Below are 15,003 nucleotides of genomic sequence, written 5' to 3'. Positions count from 1 at the left end.
CAAGCAATGAGAACAGTAGAAAAAGATGAAGAAAACAATACAATTTTCAACTGTGGTAACAACTCTTTGTCCACTTTTTGGAGCAAACTAGTACTGTAGTACTGCTGATTTTATCCTTCACTTTGAGAAACTCGCAACATTACTCAACAAATTTGTGCACAGACACCTTAGCCCAGTACAACAGTTACCATGGAATGAAATGTGGTATTCTCTGATTCAACATCAGCTTAAAGAGTGGTGCAAGTGTTAGGACTACTAACGCCAATACATGGTGGGACAATATGGTGGACAATAGATCACTTGTAGTAGATAATTTTTTTGTTAATGAAATTTTTTTGTTAAGGAACATGTCTTTTATGCTCACTGTTTGTAAGTAAAGTGTATGAGTAAGGCACATTGGTCATGGTTCACAACACAATAAAGCCAACTCTTAATTAAGTATCATTCTACTTTAAAGGCTCAAGGGTTCCAAAACACAAGCTGTGTCCATGTTAAGTTTGGATCCAATACATATTATGAATTGTTCAAGCTCTATCATAATCATGTGCCATATCTATAAGCACACGTTTTCTGTGACATTTGCTATCACAAGTGTAACCAAACATGTACTACTTTCAGATGTCACAGACATAGAACCACTCATTTTTGCACTTCATTTGGAATCTGTGTAGTGTTTTCTTCACCAAACTGCAAATGATGCTACCTTCTACACAAATTTATAATTCAGAGCTGAAGACCAATTTACATGTGCTATTTATATCGGCAGTACAGATAGTAATATTTGGGAATACAGAACACACATGCCACTGATGTTAGATCTTAATGACTAGGGTTTCCTGTAAACATTTGGGCTGGAATGGTTGGTAATATCTTCCAGAGCTGTACATCTTCCAGTGCATTTAATAGATCAGTTGACAATCAGTTTAGACATACCTCACGTATAAATCTGTATCATCTGCACACTGTATGACTTGTTATGTGCAACCTACGGCTGAAAAATGATGGAGCCCCAAACATTTAAGTATTGAAGCTATCTGCTAACTGTGACTTTGAGACACATTGGATGGATCATGCAGGACATGTTATGTGCTCAGTACATCAGTGTATTTACCTGATTTAATGACTCCCTTCTTTTTGTTTATTTGAGGGTGCAGGAGAAAGCATCTCAATAGTGAGGTGTAAATGTTCAAATTGATGCCAGAGCTTAGTTTCTTGCCAAAATCAGTTATTTATTTTACAGCTTAATCCATAATGCTACCATTGTTGACATAGTTGGTTGATCATTGTAACGAAGTTCTCAAACATGTAATGAGCCTCAGGGCACTGTTTTAAAACCTACTGTAAATGTTTTAATATATCTTTCATAAAATGTAATTTGAGGTATTGTTGTATCTATTTTCAGAGTCTTATGGATGTCTTACACATGTACCTCACAAATTATGATTTAAAAGAATTCTTTTCCTTAACAAAAAATGATCCTGTGTGTGTGATCTGTAATTTATCAACCAGCACACATACTAGAATTATCAGATAATGTTAACATAAGTTTCAGATTTTTCACTGAAGGAAAATAATATCAGTAGATTACTGTACGAAATGTGTCCCAAAGTCATATGTATTTCCACTGGTGTCCTGAAAAGCTGCTCATCTTAAACATAGATTAATGTAAAATAGTGTGCATGAACATGTGAAAGATCCCAATAGTGCCAGATTGTGGCAAATTTGGTAACATTCTGGAGGCAGTTACATAGGTGGAAACTCTATGGGGTAAAAAGAGTGTGATGAAAGGAATGATTGATCTTCTTGATAAATATGACACTAAGTTAGCACACAGCAATTTGATGTCGAAATAAACACCATATAATGCATCAAATATTGCTTATTAACCTATTTAATGTCATTGACTCAGGAAATGTATGAGCAGGGTTGATGGACAAGTAAATTATGATGATGATTGAATCTCTTAAGTTTGGGGACTATGTAATTTGTCCATTAGGAATGAAGATAGGAATATATATATATATATATATATATATATATATATATATATATATATAAAACACGCTGTGACTTACCAAGCGAGAAAGTGCTGGTAGATAGACACAATAAAAAACACACAAACACACATTCAAATTTCAAGCTTTCGCAACCCACGGTTGCTTCATCAGGAAAGAGGGAAGGAGAGGGAAAGACAAAAGGATGTGGGTTTTAAGGGAGAGGGTAAGGAGTCATTCCAATCCCGGTAGTGGAAAGACTTACCTTACCGCATGTGCAGATGGATGTGTGTGTGTGCGAGTGTATACCTGTCCCTTTTTCCCCCTAAGATAAGTCTTTCCGCTCCCGGGATTGGAATGACTCCTTACCCTCTCCCTTAAAACCCACATCCTTTTGTCTTTCCCTCTCCTTCCCTCTTTCCTGATGAAGCAACCGTGGGTTGCGAAAGCTTGAAATTTGTGTGTGCATTTTTTATTGTGTCTATCTACCAGCGCTTTCTCGCTTGGTACGTCACACACACACACACACACACACACACACACACACACACACATATATATATATATATATATATATATATATATATATATATATATATATATATATATATATATATATATATATATATATATATAATACAGGGAAACATTCCACGTGGGAAAAATATGTCTGCTTGTGTCTGTATATGTGTGGATGCTGTGTGTGTGTGTGTGTGTGTGTGTGTGTGTGTGTGTGTGTGCGTGTGTGTGCGAGTGTATACCCGTCCTTTTTTCCCCCTAAGGCAAGTCTTTCCGCTCCCGGGATTGGAATGACTCCTTACCCTCTCCCTTAAAACCCACTTCCTTTCGTCTTCCCCTCTCCTTCCCTCTTTCCTGATGAGGCAACAGTTTGTTGTGAAAGCTTGAGTTTTGTGTGTATGTATGTGTCTGTTTGTGTTTCTATCGACCTGCCAGCGCTTTCGTAGGGTAAGTCACATCATCTTTACTTTATATATATATATATATATATATATATATATAAAAACAAAGATGACTTACCAAATGAAAGTGCTGGCAGGTCGACAGACACACAAACAAACACAAACATACACACAAAATTCAAGCTTTCGCAACAAACTGTTGCCTCATCAGGAAAGAGGGAAGGAGAGGGAAAGACGAAAGGATGTGGGTTTTAAGGGAGAGGGTAAGGAGACATTCCAATCCCGGGAGCGGAAAGACTTACCTTAGGGGGAAAAAAGGACGGGTATACACTCGCACACACACACATATCCATCCACACATATACAGACACAAGCAGACATATTTGAAGAAGGAATTGCTTAAAAGATTCAACAATGCCTTTAATTCTTTCCCTTGACAATGCTGTTTCAATCATTCATGTTCTAGTGACTAGTGAACAATGTATGTACATTTCAGAGCACTCATTGCACTACGTCTTAAGTTTGTTCATTTGAGAGTTGCGATGAGTGTAATTTGGTCTTGGGAGTGGCTGGAGAGTACGCCATACTGAATGCCTGTATAAGAGATCTCCATATCATAGCCACTGGCTAGAGATCAGGGTGGTTAGTGGGGACTTCTACAAATGATTTTGCAGTAGTGAAACAACTGGCAGAACTACAATTTCCTTGTCCTCCCATAGATTTCTCAATACTACCCATTCTCCCTCGGAGATGTTTGATCTTAGCATTGGGAACTTGCTAAGTACTCTCCAGGTTTTGCGCTGAACCTCTTCTACTGCTTCTGGCGGTAGAGAGCTACGATATGCTCCACAGTCCTGATGTAATCTGCTATTTGGAGCATTTTTGGAGTGGGCATGAAATGAAGCCCTTTAGCAAGGATCTTCACTGTATCCTCATTCAAACATTTGTCAGTGAGATTAGTTGCAGTACAGCTCTCTGCATCTTCGCTTGGCTTTTGTGTAAGTGATCAAAATTTGCTTTCTGGCAACAACTGCATTGATTCTGCTTGTGACCATGTCACATTGTCTGCTTGTGACCATGTCACATTGTCAACCCAATCCCAAGAACCTGTAGAGAGTTTAGTGTGTATGTAAATAAAGTGATGAAAATCATCAAACTGAACAGGTGACGCAGCCAAAATTGAGAACCTGAGGAACAGGTCAAGACTGAGACCAAGGAAGAGCAGCCAAAAATTGCTTATCTACCTTAAGCTGGCCCAATATGCGGAAGGACTGATAGGCCCTATGGAAACATGGCATCTATTTTATTTCGCTCTCTTCAACTAAGATAAAAAATATTATTTGTAATGTCAACAATGATCTAGGTCTCCGAAGGCTGGGTGTGTATCACATTCCACATGAATGTGGCATGTCCTACATGAGGCAGACTATCAAAACAGTTGAGGTGAGATGCAAGAAACATCGGCAACATACTTGACTAAAATAACCAAGTAAACCAGCTGCTACAATAAGACCAATATCATGGTACTAACACTTGGGGTCAGGCACTTGATTGATTAAAATCTCACTGGCCATCACATATACCAGTGTTGGAAAGTGCTGAGAAAATTTGCATTTCATGAAATTTCAGTGAGAGTTCTGAAAAACAAAAGAGCATCAAATGACATAGTGGGTGTCGGGAATTTAACTCAGCTATAAACAACTGCACGAGACCAACAATAGTTCACAGTCTTGCTGGAGTTCAGGCAGTGAGACACATAGCAGCAAAACTCACAGACCTGAACAAGGCGGCTGGATCGGTCGTCAAGATATTGAGCACACAATGGAAACAAGAACACTGGATGCACACTATTAAAAAACCTATCATACTTCGACTATAGTTGGTGCCTAAACAAAAGTGTCAATCACCATAACATGAGTACTAAGTGTATCTTGTCAGTATATGAAGGCTGGTGTGAGTATGACAGTTGGTGTAGTCTCCCACTGGTTTTACAAGCTAACATTCACGTCGTGTCACAAAAGCAGGAGACCATGTTAACAGTCATGCTCTGATAAGCCTTCTGGTACTGATTGACAACTTACACTTATTAATGACATAATGGTGGTTAACAATATACATAGGTATCTGTTATAGTGTAAACAAAGCAGTTTATTATTATTTTTAATATTTTTTTATAAAAAATATGTTTTTTAAAATGGTGTTAGGATGTTTTCACATCACTGAAAGGCAATTTTCCTGTTTGTTTTCATTGATATGAAGATGGTTACTATTCAACCAAAACCAGTTATCATCTAATAACTTTTCCTTTGTGGGGGACCACAGTCATGCGTCTGAAAGAAATTTCCACAATTTGACAGCAAATTATTAATAATTTATTTCACACCATCATAATTTTGGTTTTATAGCCATTAATAAAATGTATACATCACACAATGCACTGCATGATGTGAGGATCAAAAAGTCATTACTTAATTTAAGAACCGTATGTCCATGTCACAAAATGTTCAGCATGCCTAAATGACATAACATTTTCAAAATAACATATACCTTGCCTTATAAACCAGTTGTCATGTTACAAGGGATGGGTACATGTCAGATACATGATAAGTTTGAAATTGTGTACAGTGAATAAACACACTGTTAATGTGTCTCTGACAGTCTATGCATTGCTGTGACCTACATTCACCACATCTATACATCAACTGGCATTACAATTTGTCAACATAAGGGCAAAGGTTGTTACAAAGTAACACCACTGTGTAGCCGCATGATCTTTAGACCGGCAAAGGCATTACCAAGGAAAGTAAAAGGGATTATTTAGTTGGCTAAGTGCTTAACCACAACCTTATAATACAAGCTCATAACAGCCTCTTATAGAGACACAATGCAATACTCCATTCTCAAAGTGTAAATATAAACATTTTTGCATGCACAACAAAATATGATACAAAAAATAATAGCACACATGTTGTATTATAAGATAGTAATCATCTGATTCCTGGTGACTTACATAAAAAAAGCATACATACGCAGCAATTTGCAAGACCCATGTGAAATGCAGACACACCACAAAATTCTTGTCCACAACAAAACATATGAGGAGAGGGAGGAAGAATTGTACAGGAGAAAGGGCATTGGGTGCCAGGGGGACTGTAGGGGAGAAAGGGAGGAACAGACAATAGATGGTAGAATGATGGATATGGGATTGAGGGGTGACAGCAGGAGGGGGTTGTAGGGAGAAAGGTGGTTAGACCAACGATGATACATTGGTAAATGTGGGAGTTGGGGGACGTGGGGGATGAGGTGGAGGGTGGTTAGGGGAGGACTGGGGTGAATGGGAGGGTTCAGAGGGGGATGTGCAGCAGATAGGGTTGGAGGGGAAAGAATAGACGAACAATTGTATATTAAACAGTGGGAACTCCAGGTAGGAATAACAACAATATACGGAATAAGAGAGATTGCCACTCACCATAAAAATGGTCCATCTTTATGCTGAGTAGCAATCTATCCTATTCCTTATTTGTTAAAAATGGTAGAGTGGTGTGCTATATTATGTACCTAATCATACACTGCAGCACAGCATGAATATTCATCTACTTCATATTAATTCAGTCTTAATTCAGTCTTACATCATACACATGGGTTCTGTATATATTTTTGTGAGGTGACAAACTGATGTATTTCTTTTACATATAATGACATAAGAAATCTATCAAAAAATATTAAGAGCTACTAAACATTAACATTATTATATAGTACTGAAAGGTTATATAATATATATGATTACATTATAGAGCTAGTACACAAACTAACTTAACACATGTGGTTCTGCTAAAATCAAGTATACACTCACAGGTTCAGTAATGTGATTACATACACAATACGGATCTAAGATTCAAAACGGGTAGTGTTTATAGCCCAGTAGTTTCATAACAGAAACATTGAGGGGATTGGGAGGGGGTTGGAATTGGAGGTGGGAGAAAGGGGAGGTGAGGAAGGAAGTGGACTGGAGATGATAAACTGGTATATATGGGCACAGACGGGTATTGCATTATTTCTGGTTCCACACGACAGCTACAGTGCAAGCATACAAGTGCTTTGCGCCTGAAGAAAGGATGGATCCTACAAATTATTTCTCTTACTTGTTTATGTAGAATTTGTTGCTTATCACCACCATCAGCAGTGACAACTGGCAATTAATGGAATTAAAAATTCACTAAATAACTCGCTATAAGCACATTTAATGCTTGTAGTGGCTATGACATCATAGCATTACACTCAGAACACTACTTAACGCTCACTGGCTGTCAGGGAACGTATGATGTAGGTACGCAGAATAAGCCTAAATTCGAACCCCATCATTTGTGACTCCAACAATAATCAATATGGTTCTGCTAGTTTCCAGCAAGTCACTGGATTATTGGCATCATTACAAAGACAATGTGGACTTTGGATTACAAAAAGCTAGTATTTGTAACCCAGTACATAAAAAGGAAAACACAAGGTCCATGTTGTGTATGTAATGATACCACTGATCCAGAGATTGTTGCTGAAATCTACAAAAACCATATTGATTAAATCAGTATCAATCTACTTACCTCATAATGAGAGTTTATATCATATGGCATCTTCCAAGATTTTTATTATTTTTAATTTTTTGATAATTTTCTACTAATTCTAATACAGTCCTTATTTTACTATTTGCAAAATGAATGTATTAATATGTCATTTTAATTACAGGGCTACAAACACTAGCATGTTGCAATCCAAGGTCCATATTGTCTAAGTAATAACACCATTGAACCAGTGACTATAGGCTGGAATCAAGCAGAGCTGTACAGGATAAGTCAATACTTACATAGAAACTACGTAATGGAAGTATAAGGGGCAGTCAAATGAAAACTGAACAACTGCCACAATTGGACCATGGAATGGCTCCACTCAAAGTAATCTCAACACATTATGGCATTTATTCCACTTGGGGATGAGACGATCAATTCCTGTTTCGTAGAACATGGTTGGCTGCTGACGGATCCACAGCTGCATCCACTCTTGCACTTCCTCATCCAACTAAAAATGACATCCATATGTATCTTTCTTCAAGTTGTCAAAGATGTGAAAATCACACAGTGAACAATCCAGGCTGTATGGAGGATGTTGCAGTGTTTCCTAACCTAATCGTTGAAGTGTAACCTTCATCTGATTGGCAGTGTGGGGGTAGGCCCTACTGTGCAACTGGATGATTCCAGCTGAAAGCATTCCTGGGCATTTTGCCTTTATGGTGCATTGCAGTTTCTGCAAAGTGTCACCATAGGGCTGTGCATTGATCATGATTCCATGCTCGAGGAACTTGACAAGCAGAGGACCCTGCAGTCGAAGGAGGTCATTGTGACCTTACATGGTGCCACATTTCAAGCCTGAGGGTAAATGGCAAAGCCAACAGTGGAAACATCCCAGATCTCCCCCACCAAAGGAATCCAAAAATGTTCACACAAGGTCCGGTAAGGTCATGACGACCTTCTTCAACTGCGAGAGCCCTCTGGTTGTTGAGTTCCCTCAGTGTGGAACCTCAAACAATGCCCGGCACTATGAAGATACTTTGCAGGAACTGCAATGCACCGTAAGGCCAAAATGCCCAGGAATGCTGTCAGACAGCCTTATTCTGTTGCACTATACTGCCCACTGCCACAATGCCAATCAGATGAAGGCAACACTTCAGCAATTTGGTTGGGAAACACTGCAACATCTTCTATACATCCTGGATCATTCACTGTGTGATTTTCACATCTTTGGCAACTTGAAGAAAGACATGCATGAATGTTGGTTTCAGTTGGATGAAGAAGAGCAGGAGTTCATGTGGTTGTGGATCTGTCAGTGGCTAACTGCATGCTGAGAAACAAAAACTGATTGTCTCAGTTTCCAGTAGGATAAATGTCTTAACGCATGTGGTGATTACCTTTGAATGGAATCATTCCATGGTACCACTGCAGCAGGTGTTTGGTTTTCATTTGACTGCCCCTCATATATGTCCTAAAGGGCCTTCCAATATTTTTATTAATTTTTAATAACCGCCAAATAATTTTAATAGAATTCTTATTTTACCATCTGTAAAATGAATGTACTGGTACGTCATTTCAAGAATGCTTAAAACAAGTTATGTATGCTTCATATCTTCACATTACATAATTATTAAGATCAGTTTAACATGAAATTATATGAATATTTTGGCACTACTGCAATATATGGTCACGTACACAGTGTAGCATACTAATGTATTATCTAACGTTCATCTTCTTTCTCACACCCCTGGCCCCCTCCCCAATCTCTTCCACCACTTCCAAATTCCTCAGTTTTTCTTTTATTAAACTACTGGGCTATAAACACTACCTAGTTGTAATCTTAAGTCCATATTGCGCATGTAATGACTTTACTGAACCTGTGACTGTATGCTTGATTTTAGCAGGTCCACATAAGTCTCAACGTACTACATCTATAAGATAAGAAAATAGCTTATATAACCTTTCAACAATATATAGTAATTTTAATGTTCAATAGTTCTTAATACTTTTTGATAGATTTCTTATTTAATTATTTGTAAAGTGGATATATCGATTGCACACACAGAAAAAGAAAACCTACTGTGTATGCTTTAGATCTTCACATGCTGTAATTAGTAAGACTATATTAATATGAAATTAAGAAATATTCACGTAATGCTGCAATGTACGATTAGCTACATAATATAGTATACCAATATACCATTATCTCTATTTCTCCCCCTCCACCTTCCCTACCCCCCCCCCCCCCCCCGTCCCCAATCCTCTCCCCACACCACCCTTCATCCCACTCCCCCACTTACTTACCATTTTACCATATTTTGTCTACTCCCTCTGTCTCTCCTAAAACCCACTTCTCTGCCATCCACCCCCATTCCCTCTACAATTCCCACCCCCTGCTAAGCGTCATGACATGAACCAAGTGTCTCCATCATGGGTGGTTACCAGCTTCTCTTAAAGCCTGCTGAAGAGGTAGATTGGAGGTCTTGATTTGGTCATTGGTCTCCTCCTTGCTCTCACGCAAGCGATCTTTTCTTCAATGATTATTTTCTTTAAATTTTCTCCTTCTCTTCTCACAATATGGCAAAAAAACTGGAGAATTTTTGGCTGATGTGACAAGAAAGGTACTAGTTGCTAAATAAGGACACGCTAGTTCTTCTTTTGGTTCATTTTATGTTCAGCAACCTGTACTAAAGTTAAAACGCATCACTATGCTGCTTGCCTTGAAAGTCTAGGTTTCATCACCAGAAAAAGATGCTGGATCTTTGTGCTGTTCATTATCGCTCTGTTGTCCCAGATCTTGGTGAGCCTCTTCATAGCCAACTGCACTGTCTTCTTATCTCATCTTCACAACTTCCTAGGTCACAGATGGCTGGCCCAAGACAGGCGAAAGAATGCACAACTTCCAGTTCCTTTAATCGACCTGCGAGTTGTACCTGTGCTCCACAATCAATTATCATGAGTCTGAACTTTCTTAGATTGATGTCTAAGACATATGCAAGACTAAAGAGCTTTACTTTTGTTAGTAGCTCAGTAAGTTCATCTTCAATGCTGGCTGAAAGCATGGTGTCATCAGTACATCAGAGGTTGTTAATAGTTGTTGCATGAATTGGGATGCCTTTAGTCCAACCATCAAAGGCATTCCTAATGAGATGTTCTGCATAGATGTTGTAGAATTGAGGGTAGGACACAAATCTGTCCGACACCTTTTGATATATTGAAGAAATCAGACATTCCAGCACTTGTGTTCAGAGCTGTGGGGTGACTATCATATATACTTCTTATTAGTGCTATCAAGTGTGGTGGGAACTGAATTCTGCAAGCACCCGCCACAACTGTTTCCAGACGACACAGTCAAAGGATTTACTCTTGCCATGAAAGCAGAGGAAAACACTAACACAGAACTCTTGTGATTTCTCAATTATTTGTTGTTATGTGAGGCTCAATGCATGGCTTGAAATGGCAGTTCACAATGTAGAGCAAAATTCTACTTGCGTGAGATATGAGTGCAACAGTTTGGTATTTGAGGCAGTTTCTAACTGACCATTTATGGAGAACACAAAGAATAAGAAGTCCTGAACAAAACAAATTATATTTTGTCATTTGGTGTTGACAGTTTTTAAAAGACTAGTTATGAAATTTTGATTTAAGAACCCAGAGTTACTTGAAAGTAAGAAAATCACAACACAACAAACAAATTATTTCTGCACTTGACTCATACAGCACCCTCTGGTAACTGTTTCATATAATATCTAGATTAGTGAAAGAAGTAGCTCTAAGTACTTATAATATTCTTGAAAAAAATTAAACCAATGTGCCAAATGTACAGACGAAAATAACTTTTGCATGATGTGTCACTGCCAAGTAACATAGCTCAACTAACTAACTTGACTATACATAAAAATAAATTCTGTGGTATAGTACAAAAAATAACTGAAAGAAATACACAGTGAGATAAATAGAAATGACTTTTATTCAAAGACAATAATTACAGTGAAGTCATCACAATTTATGATGGACACCTGGAAATTACAGAAGATGGGACATGGTTCTTAATAGGGTGTATGATCACCACAGATGGTAATGAATACTCTGCAATGTGCTCCCATGCTGGCCACTTGGTTGGTAAGGAGTTCTTGTGGTAGGGCATTCCATCCATCCACCAGTGCGGTTGATAACTGTGACCACAGTATGCTCACTGGTCAACATGTTTGCAACCTTGTACTCCTTCCCCACATATGTCTTTTCACAGTTGCATTTAATCCTGACTTGTTGCTAACCGCACTCGTGGAGGACTAGAACACCCTATCACAAGAACTTCTTACCAACCAGCAGCAAAAATGGAATTTTGTTGGACAGAACGCAATGCCCTGTCGAAGAACTGTTGTGTACTTAAGCAAGAAGTACTCAACAAGTACTACAAGAGTACACCACCAGATAAGCACAACCACTCGCCTTGTGTCTCTCCATTCTGTGCAGCAGTCTCCATATGGTGCTCACAATCCCAGACTTCTTTCTGCTCATTGCCACTTCCTTGCTCCATGCCACTTCCTCCAGAGCATCATGTATGTTTGCTGATAGTGTGGAGAAGCAATAGGGAACACTGTCAACTTTGGCCTACTTTGCTTTCAACTTGCACTGGTGGACACAGGTATCCTTCTGCTGACAGTCTTGAAACACTTTGTGTTGCAGGCAATCAGTTAGTTCCACACCAACAATCACACAGTTAACTTCAGTTCCTACCCTTAGATCAGACAGTACTCTGAAGATTACCTTTTATGTTACTATTAGCAGTGATACTTAAAATATCATAGACTATCAAGACACAGCAAAGTTAGTTAGATATGACTGTATAATATTTAGGACTTCAAGTCCCATGCGTCAAAGTGTATCAAGTTAAGTACTTTATATCTAAAAAGAAAGATGATGAAACTTACCAAACAAAAGCGCTGGCAGGTCGATAGACACACAAACAAACACAAACATACACACAAAATTCTAGCTTTCGCAACCAATGGTTGCCTCGTCAGGAAAGAGGGAAGGAGAAGGAAAGACAAAAGGATAATATCATTAAGTTAAGTACTTTGTTACATACTTTTAATAAATGTTATTTATTCTTTCTTATTGCATTGCTACTTCATTGTTATAATGCCATCCTGTCACAGCAAGTGTTTACTTAATAATCATAGCATGCAATGACTTATGACCATCATCAAGGGGATGTAGCAAGGAATCATTTTTCTGCTGCCACAGATGTTTGGGCTGAATTAAGGGTAGCTTTCAGTTACTACATTCACAACAAAAACCATCCTACCTTTTGTAATGTCCTTGGGACCATCATAACTCACGGTGACTTCTGTTTAATCATTGTCTCACTGTGTATGTCTTTCAGTGACCTTCTATACTATACAATACTGTAACAGTTCTTTCTATGTATTGTCCAAGTTTCATCGAGCTATGTTCCTTGGCAATGACACATCATGTGAAAGTTACTTTTGTCCTTAAGTTTTGCACATCAATGTATATTGAGGTATGAATAAAAAACACATTCTTTAAAGGAGAGGTGTACAAATTGCATTTAATATGCTTAATGGCAACAGCATGTTATTGCTATGACAAGAGCATATATTTTCAGTCAATGCAAAGGACATTAAAAAACAGTACAATCAGAATGATTACGTTAAGAGTAACTTTCTCTCTAAGAACTCAGTACTTTCCAAATAGTGCCCCAAAAGTTTGCAGCTATGCTAGACAAGTCTGTGTTTTTAGGGAAGAGCTATGTAATGCATAAGGTTTGTTTGCTTCCACACTGCTAAATGGCTGGACCCAATCCTTGTCTGTCACGTGAACTATCATCACTAATATTTCTCACTTCAGTTTCCCCCTAAAGTGATACAATTGTAGAGTATGAATCTTCAACTCAACTTACTTTCCTAAATTACTTTCACTAATTTGGTATTTTTGTTTTGTAAAAATCTGTACAGTTTTCTAAGCTCTAGGATCCGTTGCATCAGTCTTTCTTTTAAACTATGCAAAGTCCTTAGATGATACTTTCTTCTGCAGTCCATCTTGCTCACCAGTTACCCCGCATATTTTGTCATCTTCTACCTGAATGCATTTTATATTAATTGAATGTGTGTGTGTGCTGCAACTGGTCCAGGAACAATAAACTGCAACACACAATACTAAGAACTTTTATTTGTGTAATTTTAAACCGCCCTGTTTCTGAAAACTGTAATAACTTACTGAAGAACTAATCATGAGACCTTATCTCAAAATATTAATACTAAGGAAATTCTGTTAAGTTCTCTATGAAACTGACAATAATAATGTCTGCATGTCCAAGGTAACAGATGGTGGTATTCCAGAAATGAGTCATTGGGTTGTACACAATTAAGCAGAAACAGGCTTTCTCAAGTCAATTCACATATATTTCTCATATGGACACAGAACATAAGGAGAAAGTTCTCTTTTACTCTTAGTATTCTATCCATTCATTTTGTACTTTCAGTTCAAGTAAGAAATTAGAGAATAAGATAGGGTATCACAATGTCAAATGAATTTCATGCATTCCAAAACAACAACAAAATAAAGATGAATACAAACCATATGCGAACCCATACGACCAAGGTATTTCATCTTCTCTTGGACGACAGCAACCTGTTTGAGGTACCAGTCCCTTGCTTTTTCAACAGCTTGCAGTCCTTGCATCAGCACATCTTTTTCCTGCTCTATTTGTTTCATCCTTTTGAGCTACAAACAATAGAATTATAACAGTTATGACAATAACTACTGAGAACTGTATGCAGAGTAGAAACAGACCAATGAATGTTTTACCATCATACAAAATCTCTAAGAAACATGGCAGCTGAGATAATTAAAACTGGACTTAAAGATCTGTCCCAAAGAAAAATATAATATTTCACCTCCGAGTCCACTTGTTCAGCCACAGGTAACAGTATACAGATAGGGAAAGTAAAATATATTTCTATTATTTATTTAAGAATCCTGTGATGATAAACACAAAAGTGATGATGCCTTAGACTGCTTAATGCTAATGACTAGAAATCAAGTTATTAGATTTGTAGCTATGAGTTAATACTGTTTTTGTTACACAAACAAAAAGCAATTAAAAATTTTTAAAAGTCACAACATTCATGGTTATAGTGATAAACAAATTTATATCAGTTCATATGGAATAAAATGATTTTGCAACAGGTGATTTTAATCTTACATGTTGTGTGTGTTATGAACCATAAGTGGCATTTCAACCGCAGATTCTTATAGAAGAATGGCTTAAGAAGAATGGGACATTAAAAGTTTAATGTCGGTCAGGTAGTAACGTAAATGGACATGGGTTACTTGGAGGAAACATTGTAACAATTGTTGTTTAAGGAAGCTGTGGATCGCTTCAGTTATGGAAGTTGGAGATGAATTTGTGTCGCTTTCTTATAGAATACAAGTAGGATGTGTTAACCACTGTTCAGCATCACTCAGTAATCACAGCTAAACGAAAACAGCAGGGAAGTCATG

At 37.8% G+C, this 15,003-nt stretch overlaps 1 protein-coding gene across 2 annotated transcripts in view; it reads right to left on the bottom strand.

Moving 5' to 3' along the window:
• LOC126480869 (suppressor APC domain-containing protein 2) overlaps nt 1-15,003 on the bottom strand; it is a 108,906-nt gene that overhangs the window by 23,497 nt on the left and 70,406 nt on the right. For both annotated transcript variants that reach the window (XM_050104247.1, XM_050104248.1), the window contains exon 5: nt 14,077-14,223. In XM_050104247.1, coding sequence (XP_049960204.1) covers nt 14,077-14,223 — 147 coding nt within the window. The remainder of the gene's footprint in view (nt 1-14,076; nt 14,224-15,003) is intronic.

This window comes from Schistocerca serialis, chromosome 5 (assembly GCF_023864345.2).
Source record: "Schistocerca serialis cubense isolate TAMUIC-IGC-003099 chromosome 5, iqSchSeri2.2, whole genome shotgun sequence".
Taxonomy (NCBI): Eukaryota; Metazoa; Arthropoda; class Insecta; order Orthoptera; family Acrididae; genus Schistocerca; species Schistocerca serialis.
The sequence above is the reverse complement of the archived record's forward strand: the minus strand, read 5'-3'. Positions and strand labels throughout refer to the sequence as shown.